Source organism: Saimiri boliviensis, chromosome 10 (genome assembly GCF_048565385.1).
Source record: "Saimiri boliviensis isolate mSaiBol1 chromosome 10, mSaiBol1.pri, whole genome shotgun sequence".
Lineage (NCBI taxonomy): Eukaryota > Metazoa > Chordata > Mammalia > Primates > Cebidae > Saimiri > Saimiri boliviensis.
In genome coordinates this window covers 96,266,511-96,286,383 of record NC_133458.1, presented here as the reverse complement: position 1 = coordinate 96,286,383, position 19,873 = coordinate 96,266,511, and the positions used below count along the sequence as shown (strand labels likewise).

Below are 19,873 nucleotides of genomic sequence, written 5' to 3'. Positions count from 1 at the left end.
TTCTGGTTTCCTTTCTGCAGGCTTGGTTTAGAAAGAGCGGAAACAGCTAAAGAAGCCTTAGATGTCATTGTCTCCTTGTTGGAAGAGCATGGACAAGGTGGGAATTACTATGAAGATGCAAACTCCTGCCACAGCTTCCAAAGTGCATATCTGATTGTGGATCGTGATGAAGCCTGGGTGCTCGAGACCGTGGGAAAGTACTGGGCTGCCGAGAAAGTCACAGGTGAGCGGGTGCGGATGGTGGAGAGTTTTGAGGACAGGGAAGGCCACAGAGGTGGGGTGGCCTGCATGTACAGCGTCAGACCTGGAGGAAAGACACTGCCACTGCAGGTCCTCTCTGTGTGGGACTGTAGTGCTTTGACATGCCTCTTATTTCTGGGCCCCTCCAGGAAGAGAACCTGGAGTCTCCTGAACCTGGGGTGAAGCACTCTTCTCACATTTTGTATTTTCTGTTTGCTTTCTGGGAAGAGCCTGATTTTGACTACCAGGAATTCCGTGACTTAAACCATAACTCTATTAATTGGCCACAAGAATGGTGACTGTTCTTGTGTAACAGGCCAACAAATCCCTTCACTGTACAGTAACCCCTCATCACCCCCAACCCTGGAGATCTTTGTGCTTGGCATGTTCCTCTAAAATAGGAGCTGAGATCTGCATGAGCACCAGTGTATGCCACTCTGGCATTTCTGTGAGTGAAGTTCATTTTTCTCACAGTGACACAGTGTTCCCAGAAGAGCAGAGGACTAGTTGATCCACCCAGAAGGATTTAGTGCTCATAAAATTGCTGCTCTGTGGCCCCTGCAGCCTCTTGCTTCTAACACAGCCCTGAGGAAGGAAGTGTTAGGGGTGGGAGTGGTAGTCTTATATCCCTGCCTCAGCATCCTCGTTTTCTGGACAGGATGAAATCCCAGAATGGCTTAAAGGGCATTCTGGGATCTCATCTAAGAGGGAATTGGCCCCGGCACCAACTTGGGACTGAGTGGTGAACACATGGCAGGCGTGTGCACTGTCATTCTTCTCTTTTCTGCTAATGGCAGAGGAGTAGATCACGACACTTTTCTTTTGTTGAACCTATTCTTGGCCTATGTATTTTTCTTAACTAAACTTACCAGGACATCTCTTCCAAGTAATCCAAAATGATGTTGGGGATGAAACTTGTTTGCCATCCCTATCTTAGGGGTAAATTGAACCAAATTTGACCTGAGTTAGAAGCAGAAGATCTATCACAGTAGATGGAAATGAAGCCCGTTTCCCATGGACAGAGTTAGTCCAGTGATCAGGGCTTCTCTGGATGATGGGTACGTTGTACTGTATACAAAATTACCCCAGTGAGGCAATGAAATCTAGACTGTGGCTTCCTGGCCAAGCTGTATGAAGGTTGTGTCTGTCTGGAGGCGGGGGTGTCTTCTTCCTAGGGTGCAGAATGGTCTAGTGGTGTCCATTAGTAATCATGGAGAGTTTCTCTGCCTCATAAGCCCAGCATGTGCCCACCCACCAGGGTGTGTGCCTCCTTGCCCAGTTCTTCCAGTATTTCTAGAATTAAGGCAGCCAGTGCAGTGCAGCCCACCAGGTCTCCAACTCTCCCGCAATGCAGGAGCTTAAACTCCTTTATATAAAGCCCTCCTAAGACGAAGTCTTACTATTGAATGGTTCCATCAAGAGGGCTAGTGATCCATTGTTCAAAGCAATCATATTGCTTTTTTTTTTTTTTTTTTGAGACTGAGTTTCGCTCTTGTTACCCAGGCTGGAGTGCAATGGCGCGATCTCGGCTCACCGCAACCTCCACCTCCTGGGCTCAGGCAGTTCTCCTGCCTCAGCCTCCTGAATAGCTGGGATTATAGGCACGCACCACCATGCCCAGCTAATTTTTTGTATTTTTAGTAGAGACGGGGTTTCACCATGTTGACCATGGTTGGTCTCGATCTCTCGACCTCGTGATCCACCCGCCTCGGCCTCCCAAAGTGCTGGGATTACAGGCCTGAGCCACTGCGCCCGGCCTCATATTGCTTTTAAGTTGAACCTAATACTTTTTGATCTATGACTGAATTTCAAAAGCTGAGTGTCTCTTCAAGATGTAGCTTAAAAAAATTATCTACACAAAATGAATGCTGCCTTTCACTAAATATTTACATAAAAAGGAACACCAGCCATTTCTTGGACTCATTGATTTTGTGTTGTCTGATCCCAGCAGCCGTGTGATGGATTGCATAAGATTTAATGCACTCCATCTTCCAAATGCTAACATTCTTGAAAGCAAATGTCTACTATAAATCTGCCCTCTTGGAAACTAATATCCGTAGAGTGGCTTACAAGAGTATTTTTTTAATAGCATAGTATGAATGATGCCAAAATCACTTGTTTAGGCCAAAACTGGTTTTTATTTTTAATTGTTTATAATTGTACTTTTATGGTGCTCTCTGAAAAGATAAATGACAAAGGGCCAATGCCCACCAGCCAGGAATGCTTATTTTGGAAGTGAAAACTAGTGAAGCAAAACATGCTGAAAGAACTCAGTCCAGCACTGTTCCCGCTTCTAGGAACGGGTTTTCAGGCAGTGAAGGCTTTCCTGTAGCTTGTAGTTTAGATTCTTTCTCTCACTTCATTCTACAAGAATTTGGAAGATCAGCATGCTCCCTGGAAGCAGCAAGTAGGAGTGGCCCTTTTAAGCTAGCGCTGATAACTTCCTAGTGTTTGTGCTCTAGACAGCATCTTGAAGCTGGAAGGCTGAGTTGTCCTGTGTGCATTTGCAGCTCAGGCTTTGAAGAAGATATAGCAAGCCTGCCAGCTGGTAGAAGAGTTTCTGGTCTAAGTCCTCATTCATCAAAATGGAATGTACTCAGAATGCAGACATTTCTGATTCTAGATGTATTTAGTTCTTCTATTTTTATTAGAAAAAATTTCCCATAGATTTTTCTTTTCTTTTTTTTTTTTGAGACAGAGTTTCGCTCTCATCACCCAGCCTGGAGTGCAGTGACAGGGCCTTGGCTCACTGCAGCCTCTGCCTCCCAGGTTCAAGCGATTCTTCTGTCTCAGCCTCCCGAGTAGCTGGGATTACAGACATGCACCACCAGATCTGGCTAATTTTTTGTACTTTACTTGGTAGAGACAGGATTTCTCCATGTTGGTCAGGCTGGCCTCAAACTCCTGACCTCAGGTGATTCGCCCACCTCAGCCTCCCAGAGTGCTGGGATTACAGGCGTGAGCCACTGCGCCCGGCCTCCCATAAATCTTTCACACACACACACACACACACACACACACACACACACACACTTTATCTCATACACTCACACACATACCCAGACATACGTATGTTCATGAATATGTTCCATTATTCTAAAATGATTCATTATCATTGCCACTATGCTTTTCTAAATGTTGATACCTGAAAAAATGTTGAATGAAGTATTCAATTTGTATTTTTTTAAAAACCATATATATTTGGGCGAGGAGTGGGGGTGTAAAGTGTTTTTCCAGGCGAAAAGAAATCAGACGGGGGAGGGGGCTTTTTGTAAATGTGATAGAGCATTGCTTTAGAGGACTCTGAGAGATTGCTAAGTCTTGTTAACTCAGTACCTCTTTCAAAGCACCTGTCCCTTTTTTGTGTGTTTAAGTAATGAATGCTTGGGGCTTATGTAGTCAAAATAAAGAGTCTTACATATTTCCTTTTGATTATGCTTTTAAGATGGGTAAAGTGACTGTTGCTTAATTAAAATGTGATAATGCCCGGTCAAGACTGGTCAACCGTTTTTGGAGGTCTCCTAGAAAGAGATTTAAGGATTGTCTCTCTCTTCAGAAATTAAATTGATTCCACCCTGTAGTTAAAGTCAGTGTTTCAGAGGAAGGATTCCCTATACATTTCCATTTCTTGAGCAAGTCTCTATAAGTATCTTTTTAACTAATAGAGTTTTGCATTCTCTGCAGAGGGAGTCAGGTGCATTTGCAATCGGCTTTCGCTCACCACTAAGATGGACGCAGAGCATCCGGAACTCAGGAGTTATGCTCAGAGCCAAGGTTGGTGGACGGGAGAGGACGAGTTCAATTTTTCCGAAGTCTTTTCTCCAGCTGAGGATCATCTAGGCTGCTGCGCTGGCAAAGACAGCTTAGAGAAACAAGAAGGTGAGTTAGTCTCTCCCTCACGATTCTTCTCATACCCTTTCTCTTGCAGCTGTTTCTGAGAACTTGTCTGAACTTATAAGGGTGAACAAAAATAAAGATCTACTTGTGCTAAAAGTCCCTGATGTGTAGGCAAGAAAACAACTTTCGTTTATTTTTACATGCTGCTTCCTCATCCCTGGAGGTTTCCTGCTCCTACCCATGTTATTCCCTTTCATCTCTGATGTCATCCTGATGTCTTGTAATACTTACTGCAGCCTTCCTTATATGTATGTTATACATATGACTCATCTTCTCCTGCCCCATCAGCCTACTGGGCCTTGAGGGCAGAGGTGTTGTCTTTTACTCATCTTAGGGTCCCCTTGTGATGGCAGCATAGTTTTTTGTTCCATGGACACTTGCTGATTTGAATTGTTGCCAGTCTGTCTGCCAGCTAGTTACTAACTTATTTATTTGTTTAAATTTTGAGACAGGGTCTCACTCTGTTGCTTAGGCTGAAGTGTGTTGGCATAGTCTCGGCTCATTGCAGCCTCTACCTCCTGAACTCAAGTGATCCTCCCTCAGCTGCCCCGCCCCTCCACACCCCCCCCCCCCCCCCCGCTGTCGTCCCAGTAGCTAGGACTACAAGCATGTGCCACCATGTCTGGCTAATTTTTTTTTTTTTTTGTAGAGACAGGGTGGCACATGTCTCTCATTTTGTTGCCCAGGCTGGTCTGGAACTCCTGGGCAGCCCACCTTGGCCTCCCAAAGTACTGGGATTACAGGCTTGAGCCACTACACGCAGCTCCTAGTTATTAAGTTAATTAGAATCCGTATTTAGGTATATGTGGTGGCTAGACACCTCCTTACTTTTGTGCCTATATGGAAATCCTTCCAAAAAGCCCACAATGGTCATTCTATATTTGTTGATGTATGTATTTTTAAGTCAAAGTTTTGGATCATTTAGGGGTCAGCAAACTATGATCTGTTGGTAGCTGCCTGTTTTGAAAATAAAATTTTATTGGAATGTAGCCACACCCATTTATGTATTGTTTGGGGCTGCTTTCTCACTAAAATGGCAGAGTTGAGCAGGTGCAACAGTAAAGTTTCAACAGAAATTGTATGGCCTCTAAACCTAAAATATTTGCTGTCAGGCCAGGTGCATGTCTATAATCACAGCACTTTGGGATCACCTGAGGCTAGGAGTTGAGATCAAGATCAGCCTGGGTAACTTAGCAAGACCTCATCTCTAAATAAATAAAAGAATTAGGCAGATGTGGTGAGGTGCACCTATAGTTTCAGCTATTCAGGGGGCTGAGGTGGGAAGATTTCTTAAGCCCAGGAGTTCAGGGCTGCTATGATTGCAGTGAGCTATGATTGCACCACCACACTCCAGCCTGGGTGACAGAGGGAGACCCTGTCTCTTTAAAAAAGCAAAAAGGAAGGAAAATGTTTCCTGACTGTTAATCTAGACAGACACTAGGACTTTTGCTACAGTACTTATGTAATATATTCTGGGTAGGAAGGTAAGAAAATGTTCACTTTTAAATGGAAGCTTTAAAAAAAATCTAAGTTTTTTTAATTTAAAAAAACTAACTTAATGAAAGATATTAAATAGTGTTGCCAAAACATCAACTCTAAATCTGATAAAGGCTTTAGGTCTAGCTGCTAATTTACAGGAATACAGAGGACAGAAGAACACATACATTATTTAATGTAATAATGCCATGAGGATGCCATCTGCAAAACTTACACTATGAGAAGCTGCAGGAAAGATGACTCTGACAACTAAGATGCAAGCTGAGTGGCCACAGTGGCTCACACCTGCAATCCCAGCATTTTGGGAGGCTTTGGAGGGTGGATCACTGAGGTCAGGAGTTCTAGAGCAGCCTGGCCAACATGGTGAAACCCCATCTCTACTGAGCGTGGTGGTGCATGCCTGTAGTCCCAACTACTGGGGAGGCTGAGGTGGGAGAATCACTTGAACCAGGAGGCTGAGGTGGAGGTTGCAGTGAGCCAAGACCACGCCATTGCACTCCAGCGTGGGTGACAGGACAAGACTTCATCTCAAAAAAAGAAAAAGAAAAGATGCAAGGGGAAAAAACAGGAGACAGAGATGTTTCCAATTCTGATTGATTCCGATTCAAATCAATAGGCTTATTTATGAGACAATGAGGACATCTGAACACTGGACAACTGAAGCAATCAATGATTTGTTGTTAATAATTCTAGTATGACATGTAAATGGAGCTTTATGAAGAGGATGTAAATGTGCTAACAAACCTTCTCCCCATGTGATGCTTCAGTTCCATTGTCGTGAACACAGACTGAGATAGTATTTTAACAAATTATAACCTGGGGGAAGATGTAGAAGTGGGATCTCATGTAATCAAGGATTTGTTTATCCATTTATCTGTGGTCACAGCCAACAGTCCTAATGGCTCTTATTATTCTAAATGCCTCTCTGTGCATGTATTTCCCGCCACAGAGAGGACATTCTCCAAATAGGGTATTGACTCTGACCAGCAAGAGTTTATGGGAGTGAGCTTGGTGGCATGTGGGTAGATTGCACATACTTTCTTGTGGATATCTATTGAGTTGTTGTACTGATTGAGGTACAGCTGGATGCTGTAATAAAGACACTCCAAATTAATGTGTCTTAAAAAAATAGTAGGTTATTTCTCTCCCATGTTATAGTTCAGGTATATATGGTCATTCCAGGGCTGGTTTTGGTGACTCAACACAGGAATTCCATTTGTGGTTGACTTGTTGGCATCTCCTCGTTGACAGGAAGGGAGAAAAGAAAAACAAAAGGCAAATATAACCTTTTTAATAGGTGTGATGAGGAGTTGCACACCTGGTTTCTGCTTACCTCCTATTGATCGCCATTTATCACATGGCCACACATAGTCACGAGGGAAGTGGGGAAATAAAATCTGTAATTTGGTAGTTACATTCCAAGATATAATTTCAGAGTTTTCATTATTAAAAAGAGAACGAAGGAACAGTTTTGTGTTCTATCTGCTCTTTCCATCTGTGTCTCTTCTGTGTTTTTGCAGAAAGCATCACAGTGCAGACTATGATGAACACCTTACGGGACAAAGCCAGTGGAGTGTGCATAGACTCTGAGTCTTTTCTCACCACGGCCAGCGGAGTGTCTGTCCTGCCGCAGAATAGGAGCTCTCCATGCATTCACTACTTCACTGGGACCCCCGATCCCTCCAGGTTTGTCTTAGGCAGAACGTGTGTGCTTGCCTTGAAAGCTCATTCAGCAAGTGCGTCGTAAGTGCCTGACCATGTGCTCCCCTTGGACAGCAAAGGCACGTTTTCAGTCAGCCTCAGTGTGGGCAGTGTAGCACCAAGGGCTTTGATGAAATAAATTCCTCGGTTTTAGTCACATAGTATTTATGACAATCAGGGAATCCAGTAGTTCTTTTAAATTGATTAGGTTGGTTCAAAAGTAATTGTGGTCCTTACCATCCATTACTTTTGCACCAACCTAATATCAAATATTTACTGAATATATGTCGTGGGCCAAGCATTGTGTGGTACATGAGTGCTTCAGAGATGAACAAAACAGAGCGAGACAGAGAAACATGGGAATGCCCATGACTTATCAAAACAACCAGTTCCTGTGAGTTAGAAAATAAAACAGTTCAGAGGCAATACAGATTTGAAGCAGCTTCAAGTGTACTGGTCCCTTCTTGAAGATACTGTGTTTTAGGGGGTTGCTTTCTGCCCATGTACTTGAGCAAAGAGGCAACATTACACAGGGATGGAGACACAGCCTCTAGAATGACCTGCCAGGATTTGGAATCTGACCTCTGTCACACAGTAGTTGAATAAGTGATTTCACCTCTCTAAGCTTCAATTTCTGTATTTGTACAATGGGGATAATACCAGCCTGTACTTTTATAGGCTTGTTGGGAGGATTATATGAAATAACCCAAGTCAGTACATAGTAGATTTCATGATTATTTATGAATATGATCTCTGATCTCCCAGACAGACAGAAGCCCCTCTCCCCAATTACATTCTGTCACATATATCAGGAATCCTATCATTGGTAGCTTAGAACCAGCCATCCAGTGGTTTCTAAATCTCTTCATTGCTAGAATCACTGGGAGAAGTTTTTGAAAAATATAAGTTCCTTGACTCAAACCTATTGTATCACAATCTTTGAGGTGGACCTAGGAGTCTGTCAGGTAAGCCTGATCCTCAGCCTGGAAGGCTCTATAAGGCTGCCCATTCCAGTAGGTTCTCTGGTGTTTTTTTGGGTGTTCCATTGGCTGAACGTCATTATCAGTGTCTGAATGTCAGCTGTTAAACGTTTGAATCTGCTTCCAGGGTATTTGCTGGTATTAAATTTCATTCCTTTTGCAGCTGAAAATATTTATTCTCCTTTCGGGGATATAAGACAGTGATTGCATCTAGCTAGGGACTGATTCTTAGATGACTCAGGGGAAAAGTGAAGCACCTATTGTGACCCTTTGGCCTTAGTTTTTAAACTACTACCAGTATCAATAGATCTTTCTTTCCTTTTTTTTTTTTGAGACAGGGTCTTGCTGTGTCGCCTAGGCTGGAGTGCCGTGGTATGATCTCGGCTCACTGCAACTTCTGCCTCCCCGGTTTACAGTTCACTGCCTCAGCCTCCCAAGTAGCTGGGATTATAGGTGCCGTGCCACCACACCTAGCTAATTTTTATATTTTTAGTAGATATGGGGTTTCACCATCTTGGCCAGGCTGGTCTTGAACTCCTGACCTCGTGATCCACCCACCTTGGCCTCCCCAAAGTGCTGGGGAGGCATGAGCCTTACAGACATGAGCCACTGCGCCTGGCCTCAGTAGATCTTTCTAACAGGACCTGACTGTAGAACTCCGTATTAGCTATTCTTAGTTTTTCATTCACTCATTCATTCTACAAACACTAAGCACCTACTGTGTACCAAATATTGTATTTGTTGTATAGCATGGATGAAGTGTGTGCAAGGAAAGAGGTGGCACAAATGAGATGATGAAGGGGAAAACCTCACAGAGGAAGGAGCTCTTGAGCACTGGCATTGTGGGAAGAGTCGGGGTTCGTTAGGTAAAAAGCAGGAACAACACTCCAGGTGGAGAGGACAGCACATGCAAAGGCAGAGAGTCACGAAACCACATGACAACAGGTTAGAGCCATACATCCTCCTACAGATAATGCTGGTCATCAGGTGTCCATTGCTCCTCTACCCCCAGCCCTCTGCAAAATAAGCTCAGTACCTCTCATAACAGTGAGGGTCAGCTTCTCTACACCACTCCAGACAGCCTCTCAGGATGCTCCTCCTGTTTGAGTCCAGTTGCTGTTCCCTTGATTTATCTCCCAGTTCTGAAGCCCTGGTTCCACTGCCTTACCTTCCACCCACTTTTTGGCCCACTGGATTTCGGGCTCCGCCTTCCCCTTGTGTCTGGGCCTCCCACCTCCTGGATTGTGACCTAGCTTACTCCCCTAATGCTGGTGGCTCAGTAGCCCCTTGTGAGGACTGTGCTGGCTGACAAGGGTACATATGCACATTTAGAATTCTATTTTCAAGTGTCTGGAATGCTCTGCGAAAGTATTTGGGCATGGCTTTTTAGGGCCTAGGAGCTGTTCAAAGAGTGGGTTGAACTGAACCAACTCCTGTTGTCCCTGGTGTCTCAGATACGGGCTCTAAGTGTGCTCAGGAGCTGGGGCCTTGTGAGGCCAGGACACCAATGTAAAAGAACTCCACTTCCTAGGCTGAAGGACACGGCCTAATCCAGTTATAAAAATGGCTGGGAAATAGCCTTCTGATAGTTAAAATCAGGCGTCCGCAAACTTTTTACACAGGGGACCAGTTCACCGTCCCTCAGACAGTTGGAGGGCCACCACATACTGTGCTCCTCTCGCTGACCACCAGTGAAAGAGGTGCCCCTTCCTGAAGTGCAGCGGGGGGCCGGATAAATGGCCTCAGGGGGCCCACGGGCCGTAGTTTGGGGACGCCTGGTTAAAATGAAAAATTTTAAGTGCTTTTAAAAGAAAATTATTCATGGTTAAATTAATTGAAAAGACCTTGTATTACAGAAGATTAAGACCCTTCCAGGAGACATTCATGGTTATCTTGCATGGTTAAACGAGCTGCATTTCCTCCTGTGCCTGTACAACTGTCATAGGTTGTTAGTCTTCCGATTCAGCATTTCAGTGTTTCTCTGTAATTGGGCGTGCTCGATGTATTGTATTTTGTCAGCAGGAAACATAGTTACCTTTTCTTGGATTTTCAGGCAAGAAAATTAGGGAGATTTTGGCTTCTGTTAATGCTAAAATATTAGAAATTGTTTCATAGCTACGGACTTGGAAAAGATCATGATCAAAGAGCAGCACTTCAGTCTTTATCCCGCCCAGTCAATGTGAAAACTGAAGGACTTGATCTTACTGTTGTTCTGCCTGACTGGGCACTTCTCTGTCCTTTGCTCACTGTATTAATTATGGATCTTATCCTTGAAGTAACTTGTGCTCACATCCTCTTTTCCCCTCCCCCCCTCCCTCCCTCCTACCACGTGCTAGGTACCGTGTAAGGTTAAGAGACAGAAGGAGATGCTAAAGTCGGAGTTTGAATGCTTGAGGGAGATACAAAAGTTCTTCACTTAATGGTGTTGAGAAGGCAAATTGCATCAACATTCTGCAGAGTCAGTGTGTGCCACAGTCATTCAGAGAGTGACACTGATTGGCTTTAGTGTCCTGGTTCTGACCTTTGGAAACCGTTTCCTAGGAAGCCAACACTTGTTAAAACTTCATAGTTGTGAAGACTTGGAGGGGCGAGGAATAGAGAGGCACCTTAGCATTGTGGGACAGCGTAAAATTCGGAGTCTTACAGGGTGCTCGAGCCATGGATTGTAAAGAGAGCCTCTCTTCCTACTCCACGTTTGGTGATGTCATTGGCAGCTTGAAAGGGACCACAATGGGCGTATTTACACTACAGAAATTGGCAAATGCTATAAATCTCGACTTATTTTTTTCAGAGATATAGTTTTTAGGCCAGTAAACCACTAAGAGGTCCCCAAATCCAGAAAAATACACAAATAAATACTCAAGATATAGGCCAGGTGTGGCAGCTCACGCCTGTAATCTGAGCACTTTGGGAGGCCAAGGTGGATGGATCGCTTTAGGTCAGGAGTTTAAGACCAGCCTGGCCAAAATGGCACAACCCAGTCTCTACTAGAAAAAATACAAAAATTAGCTGGATGTGGTGGTGTGCATCTGTACTCCCAGCTACTCTGGAGGCTGACAGAGGGGAATCACTTGAACCTGGGAGGCGAAAGTTGCAGTGGGTTGAGATTGTGCCACTGCACTCCAGGCTGGGTGACAGAGTGAGACTTTGTCTCAAAAAAAAAAAAAAAATATATATATATATATATATATATATATATATATATAAATAAATGAATAAATAAATAAAATACTCAAGATATGGGATGGGTAAACCAGAACAGGGAGAGAACGAAGAAGAAGTTACAGGAAAAAAGGGTGTCTGACCTACTTTAACTAGTGGCAGAGTGCTGGGGAGATACCAGAGACATTCCCCTCCACCTACTTTTCTGCATGTGTGTGTGTTTTCTTTGTTTCCTGCTCTTCTTTTCCTAGTGTACTAATCTTTCTATTTTTTATTTTTTGAGATGGAGTCTCACTCTGCCCAGGCTGGAGTGCAGTGGTGGGATCTTGGCTCACTGCAACCTCCACCTTCCAGGTTCAAGCAATTCTCCTGCCTCAGCCTCCCAAGTAGCTGGGACTACAGGTGCATGCCAACACTCCTCACTGATTTTTTATTTTTAGTAGAGATGGGGTTTCACCAAGATGGCCAGGCTGGTCTCGAACTCCTGACCTCAGGTGATCTGCCCGCCTTGGCCTCCCAAAGTGCTGGGACAGTGTACTAATCTTGAGAGGCTAAATTGGCTTGGCCAAGACATTACCATCTAGATAATTCAAATGCCAGAAATAGCTTTTTGTTACTGGAGCGGACATTATAAGCCTTGGTCAGCATGACTCATGTAGCCTCTGGAGGCACGTAGGGCACAGCCTGCATAGCTAGACACAGAGCCGAGGGCTCTAGGCAACATGGTGCCCATGCCTCCAATTTCGTTCTGAATTCTTCCAACACCAGTCCCCTCCTCTCTCTGCCCTACACGTTTGACTTCTTAAAACCTACCAGAGCCGCTGGATCCAGCTCACCATCCTTAAGGCTGTCCAGTGCTTCAAAAGTACTGGGTCTCTTTCCCTTTAAAATGGAAATTACCCTCGTGGATTAGTTCTGCTCTCAGCCAGGTGTAACTTTAAAGGGTTTTTTTGTTTGTTTGTTTTAATTTTTATGGGCACATAGATGGTGTATATGGGAGCCAGGTGTGACTTTGACTCTATGGTTAAAGTGGCTCAGAGTAAAGCTGGAATGAAACGTAGATGAACCTCTCTGAGGGGTACCTGCATTTTTGAGAGAAACTTAGTATTGCAGGTTTATTTCAGATCAGTCCAAGTTGAGCAGCTTCCTCTGAACAGGGGCCTTTGTATTGTCCTTCCTGTGCCTAACTCTCCTCAGTAGGTTTGCCAGGAACTCCCGGTCACAGGATCAGCCTGGTTTGTTGCTTGGGAGAGTTTCTGCATCTCCAGCAAGAGCAGAGCCATGTTTGAGGACAGCATTGTTTGGCTAGCCACGGACATTAAATTCTAAATCCTATAGCACAAGAAATATTTATTTTTCTGCAGTAGTACGAGGTGTATGAAAAACCTAACAGAAGAATCTAAGAGTGAGAGGTAGTGGGGAAAACTGACCTTGCATTTAGATCTGAATTTACTTCTAGATATGCCACTTATGAGGAGTGTGATTTTGGACAAAGCACTTAGCTTCTGTGAGCCTCAGTCATCTCATATGTAAAATGGGACAGAAATGTTTGCCCTGCCTTGTTCACTACTGTATACCTAGTACCTGGGTTATCTGGCACTCGGCCAGGCCTCAACACATGTTTGCTGAATGAATGAATGAATAAGAGTACCATGAGAATTGAATGCAGATGCTTTGAGAATTATGCTGTGCTATAAAATGTTAGAGATTTTCATGATAATATTGCTGTTCTTCCAAAAAGGGAGAACAAATGATTGGAAAACAGTGTTTTGCATTGGCATGCTGCATCCCTCACAAGGCTTTAGAGGGAAAAATGGACAGATGAGGCAGCGGTGTGTCCAGTGGAGTATGTTTCTTGGCTGTGCCTCAAATTGTCACTCAAGGCTAAAATTCTGCAGATCTCTGCGACGGAGCTTGGATGCCCACGCTGTGCATCGTGTCATGGGACTGTGTGTCTCAGCCCTTAGATTTGTTTCCGCGGGAGCTGAAGGCTGGAGGGCGGCTTCCTTTAGTGTTGCTCATGGTCTCATTGGTTTAGCTGTCCCTCACAAGGGCCCTTTAAAGTAGCTCAGCCAGCTTTGAACCTCCTCACAAACTGGCTGCTGGGCTGTGCCTTGCCGTTGGAAGCACTTTGTCCTTTTGGCCCCATCATCTTGTATTACTGTTGCACCACACCACAGAAGGCTGAGTGACGGGGGCAAATTCCCAACCCAGGGTTTGGTGACTTTTCTGAAGGTCAGTCTGAGAGTCAGCCCTGAGGATAGAGGCAAAATCAGCTTTCTGCAGCCTTTTGAGCTGTGTTTCACATCCAAGCCATCCACGGGACACTCTGGGGCACCCCATGCACAAGATGAAGTGGGCCCCATCCTGGTCAGGTGGGCTGGACACAGTTGAGTATGTCTGCTAATTTTACGTGGTGGAGACAGTTGAGTGTATCTGTTAATGGGCTTATATACATTCAAATAGCATTTAAGAAGCTACCATCTGTGACTCACCTGTGGGAAAATGTCAGAGTATCTCCTTATGTATTTGGAATTCTAAATGTGATTTTCCATAAGGATTGGCAAGAAATCAAAACATTTGGGAACCACTGAGTCACCCCCAGCCCCCTCTTCTGGGTACATAGACACAAATGATGAAACCTCAATTATAGATCATTTCCACATCCTGGTTTAAACAAACATTAATTAATATTATTGCAATTATTAGCAATAATTTATGTTAATATTTTATGTAATTATTTTTAAGATAACCATATTTATTTATATAATTTATTCAGTCTCAAAAAAGCTTCATTTTACCACCTCAATATATTTAGGCTTTTATTTTTTATTAGTTGAGTATACTAAACTTTGAAAACATCTTTGGAGAGCTTTGAGTGCTTTAAAATATTTTGGGAATCTCCTCATATTTATGATGTATTCTTTTAAAACTAAAATGGATGGAAGAGAGGGACAAATTTACAGTGTCTGTTCTCTTAGAAAAACCAACAGACACCCTCACTGATTACCATTCCAGTGAGCTTGGGGTGGGTTTAAAGTCACATCACGTAGAACATTCTGAGTTTTTACTATGCAGTTATCCTATACTGGATACAGAAGACTCTGACTGTGGTTAGCGTGAGCTTACTGAAGCTGGCGTCACAAGTTTATAAGCTTCTTGACATAGAAATAGAAATAAACTAGTAATAGAAGCTGGAAGGGACTGTTGAGATCACTGTAGTTAGATGAGAGCTAGACAGGGAAAACGATGGGCCCACAGTGAGTCAGAGGCAGAGCAGGGACTCACACCCCCATTCCAAGTCCCAGCCCAGTTCCCTGCCCCGCTCTGCAGGAGGTAGCTCAGTCCAGCAGTGCTGCCAGGCTGTCCCCTTTCCTCTTGGCATGGCTCTCCCAAGGGATCCTGTGTCAGAAGAGTCCTGAGATGTGCCCAAAGGGAAGCACTGAGGTTTTAGGAGTGAAATGGGAGGGTTTCCTGGTGAAGATACCACTCCCATTTGGGTTTGGAGTGACGTGGGGATTAAACGAAGTAGCATTGCTTGGGGCCTGCTCAGCGGCCTCCGCCGGAGGGTGCAGTTGCAGTTCCCTTGGCTGATAGGTGTTGAGCCTGCACCAGTCCCACCGTGAAGCCTAGCAGCCCAGGTGGGAGTCTTGGCTCTGCCCAGTGCTGCCCAGTGCAGAGCACTGGAGCTGAGAAGATGTGAACCGAGCTGATTCTGGGCTGCGGGGTAGGAGCCCTGGGCCTGTCTGCCACTGAAGGGTCTCTAAGTGCCAGCCAAAGAGGCTGATGCTGCTGATGTGATGTGCACTGACTTCCCAGGAAACCCCAAGTGCTGTCTGGTCCTGAAGGGTAGGAGGTGAGCCAGTCGTTCTCTCAGAGCCCAGAGGTAGCCCGGAGGCAGCTGGTTGTGGATGGCTAGGCAGGAGCTCTCCTGGCCCTCCTCCTCCCCACTGCTCCATTGCCCTCTTTCAGTGAGCCCTCCATCTGCAGCCCTTTTGCAGAATCAACTGACTCACCAATTAGAGAATTCAACTTCATGTAGTCAAAATTGGTTTAAACAGTTTTAGGTTTTGCAATAATTCCTTTTTCATATTTAACAGCCATTCATTCAACACTCAGTAGAGAGCAATCATCTATTTTTAAGGGGCTGTAGGAAGTAGAAGTGTGTGTTCCTTTGATACAAGGGTAGCTCCCCTACGTCTTTGCAGGGGGACTTCCTTTGATGCTGGCTGCGGAGGGAAGGTTCTTGGCCAGGCTTGATTTTGATCAGGTGAGTGCAGCCTGGCATGCCTCGTGCTTCCCAGTAGATTGGGATGGGCCCTGTCTCCAATTATATTTGCATCACCTGTAGAGAACAGCAGAGTACCTGACATGAGTCCTCAACTAGTACCACTCAGTTCACCAGCTTGGCGTATGAAGTTCTCACTGCTTTTAATACGCAAATTAAATTCGCCTGGCCCCCAATTTTGCATATTGTGATCAGTGTTTGTCTTTTCTCACTTGAGACTCCTGTCCCATGGCAACATCAGGAAGCTAACATAAGAGGGTGTTTCTCATTACTGCTGTGTCTGTAGTAGTACTTTTCAGACTTGGCTATGTTATGAATCCCCAGGGATCTTGTTAAACATGCAGATTGTGATTCAGCAGGACAGGATGGGGCCTGAGGTTCTGCAGCTGATACTGATGCTGCAAGTCCAAGGACGAAATTGAGTAGCAGGGGTTATTGGCTCCCAGTCCTTTTCAGGTCATGGCATATCTGAATTTTTTTTGTTGTTGTTTTATTTTCAGGTCATGGCATACCTGAATTTTTGTTTTTGAGATGAAGTCTCACTCTGTCACTCAGGCTGGAGTGCAATGGCATGATCTCTGCTTACTGCAACCTCTGCCTCCTGGGTTTCAGCAATTCTCCCACCTCAGCCTCCTGAGTAGCTGGGATTACAGGAGCATGCCACCACATCCAGCTACTTTTTCTGTATTTTTAGTAGAATTGGGGTTTTACCATGTTGGTCAGGCTGGTCTCGAACTCCTGACCTCAAGTGATCCACCTGCCTCGGCCTCCCAAAGTGCTGGGATTATAGGCATGAGCCACTGCACCCAGTCCATACGTTAAAATATTAATACCTGTGTGGCACATTGGCAAGGCTGCCCTGGCTTCCTTAAGCCCCAGGTGCCCAGGGCTGAGGGAATCAACATCCGAGCTCACCTCTAACCCACTTGAGGTACCCAGGGTTGGCCACAGTGTACCTGTTGAGAGGAGAAAAGTCCAAATCTGACAAATCTGACCTATACACATGGGGCACGTGTGGGGAGTTCCTTCTCTCCTACTGTGATTGCAGGTGCTGCCTCATGGTATGGCTGAAAACAGGCCATTGTTGGGACCCAGAGGTGCCCATGCCTGCCAGGAGCAGCCGTCTGATCCAGCAGTGTTTCCTCTGGATGTGGTGAGGGGAGGATAAGGCTGCCTCCCCAGTGTTATAGTTGGTGTGGTTGGCCCTCACCCTGTTGGCCTGGCTTGGGATCCCAGGCCACAGAAGTTTATATGTGTGGCCGTTGTGTGTGTGTATGTGCGTGTGTGTGTGTGTGTGTGTGTGTGTGTGATGTGATGTGATGTGTCCTAGACATGCATAAGCACACACACATGCAGGCATGTGTACAGCCATTTCCCAAAGGTAACAGCCATGCTGCTGAGAGAACTGAATCAAAGAGAGCGGGGGGCCATTATTAATGCTGTGCCCTGTGCCAGCTCCCTCACACAACCAGACTTCCGTGTGGCATGCACCTTCCAGGGTCTCTTTTGCCATCTTTCTTACTCTGTCCCCTCCTTGGGTCTGTCAGAGATAGTCCAAAGATTTTTCAGTAAGGTAGAACTTCAGAAAAAACTAAAACCCAAACCAAAAGGCCCTTTCTTTCCTGGAGGCTGCTTCTCAGACCACGGTAGAGAAAGAAGGCAAACTTCTCTCTGCTCAGCTAGATGGCTCCTTGCACCCTTTCTCAGAACACTGCCTGTTCGCCTCACTTTTTATTGCTAAAAGAGTCCTCTCAAATGGTTCAAAACAAAGAAAGTCTGTTTTGATGTCTCTTTACTGTAAATCGAGGAATTTGCAGCTTGTAAATGGCTGCTAGTTTTGCTGAAATAGCTACTAAAACATGCAGTTGTGTGTCTCTTGGCACCCACCCACCTATCACCCACACTGACCAACCACCACCCACCATAAGATGGCTTGAGAAACATTTGCCGAATAAAAGGACAGTCTCTGGGTGCCCCCACGCCCCAACTTCGCCTGGCTGAAGTGCCTCTCCTTTCTCTCCAGGTCCATATTCAAGCCTTTCATCTTTGTTGATGACGTAAAGCTTGTCCCCAAAACACAGTCTCCCTGTTTTGGGGACGATGACCCTGCCAAAAAGGAGCCTCGGTTCCAGGAGAAACCAGACCGCCGGCATGAGCTGTACAAAGCCCATGAGTGGGCACGCGCCATCATCGAAAGTGACCAGGTGAGCTTGCATAGGGTCCCGGAAGTGGGCGAGGACTGCAAGGAAGGAGACAGGGGAGCAAATGACAAGCTAGACCCTCCCCTCCTCTGCAGTGTGGTCGGGCTCCTTCTGGAGGCCAGGTTCCTGACCCTTCCTTGAAGGTTGGTGTTAATTTTCCTGCCATGTCTCTTGAAACAAAATAAAACAAAGCGTCTCCTTCTCATGCTATTCTGGAACTTAGCAGACTGAGTTTCTTACTTAAGTTTACTGTTAATGCAGGAATAATAGGAATTTGCAGTATGGTAGGGATAACTATTATCTGCTGTGTAAAATTCTTTATGTACTTTTGGGGGCAAAAAGTTGTATTTGCTGGCAACATTTTATTTAAAGATACAATCATATGTTGTTTCAAAAAAATAATTATTCACAAAAGTTCTGGAGATGGCCAGTTCCATAACATTGTGAATGAGCTTAATGCACTGCACTATACATTTTAAAGTTTTTAAATGGTAAATTTTATCTTACAATACATATGTTTTACCATAGTACAAACATAGTTTTAGAAAAGATTCTCATATAACTAGGCTTTTTATTTTTTTATTTTTTTAGTATTTTTAGTAGAGACAGGGTTTTACCACGTTGGCCAGGCTGGTCTTAAACTCCTGAGCTCTAGTGATCTGCCTGCCTCAGCCTCCCAAAGTGCTGGGATTGCAAGCATCATATTCCTCATAGTCCTAGTTTTAAAAAAGAAACCATAATCCTTCAAAGTGCAGCTCTCCCCAACTCCACACCTTTGGCCCAGTGTGCCCACAGCAGCCACTACTGATGGACTTTATATAAAATTCAATCCTATATTTTGCTGAAGAGAGGAAGAAAGAACATGCTTGTTAGACACTCATTGGCTTCCCCACTCATTTATATAACCACTTTTAATAAGTCCAAGTTGGCCTGAAGGAAAGGGAGACCTTTTGTATAAATTGGTGCTGTTGACTGTGTGAGCCTCTTGCATATGACATGGTGGAGTATATAGAAAGGATATTAAGAGGGAAACCCAAGCAATAAACCCAAGTGAATTCAGAAAGCATCTCTGAGAAGGGCTGTCTCACTTGTCGAAGAGCTTGCCCTTCTCTTCCACAGAAGTGACCATTTGACATGTAAAGGGCCCAGTTATCTTACATCTCTTCTCCCTGCCAGCGTGAAAAAAAATGCTGCCAGAAAACTGCAAGCATGAATGCTGCTGCTGCATTACACTGTGTTTTCTCCAGGGCTGTCCACATTAGTTCCTGACAGTGCTTCTGTTCTTGGTGGATGACCGTAAGCCCCAAGTAGATGAGAGCTGTCACTGCCTGGTGTATGGTGTTGTAGATATTTCGTTAATTAGGATGAAGAGGTAGAAAGGGCTGCGTGTTCAGAGATGAGGCTGCTGAGGCTGGTGGGTTTTGAAATCTAGAAATGACTCTCACATCAAGTCCCATGACGCTGCATGAAGCAGGGGTAGGCGGGTGGTGAGAGCAGCTTCTCCGTGCTGGGACGGGTGGGGCAAATGAAAGCTTTCGCTGTCATCTGCCATAAATGAGTGAGTCTCATGGAAGAAGTGAACTCACCATCTCAGAAAAAGAGTGCACAGAGGAGAGACATGGCAACTGTTGATTCATTGATTCATTTTTTTTTTTCATTCAATGACCATTTCTTGAGTGCCCTCTGAGTCACTGGAGGATAGAACTGACTGACCCCAGTTCCCGTCTAAGGGGCCACAGGCACAGAGGCAAGCCAGCACAAGGCGGGGGACAGCACCCACGGCAGGGGGAATGGTGTGGCACTGTGCGGGGAAGAGGAAAGGGCTTTGCAAGGAGGCTGAAGATGGGTGCACATCAAGCAAGTGCTGAGGAAGGGATGGCCCTCTAGAGGGCAGGGTCACCTGTGCA

General features: G+C 45.0%; 1 protein-coding gene across 1 annotated transcript in view; it reads left to right on the top strand.

Moving 5' to 3' along the window:
- The window catches only part of SCRN1 (secernin 1), a 70,088-nt gene that overhangs the window by 45,845 nt on the left and 4,370 nt on the right, over nucleotides 1–19,873 (top strand). Inside the window, exons 4-7 of the mRNA XM_039472553.2 lie at nucleotides 21–223; nucleotides 3,925–4,119; nucleotides 7,155–7,320; nucleotides 17,789–17,969. Of these exons, the coding sequence (XP_039328487.1) occupies nucleotides 21–223; nucleotides 3,925–4,119; nucleotides 7,155–7,320; nucleotides 17,789–17,969 (745 nt within the window). The remainder of the gene's footprint in view (nucleotides 1–20; nucleotides 224–3,924; nucleotides 4,120–7,154; nucleotides 7,321–17,788; nucleotides 17,970–19,873) is intronic.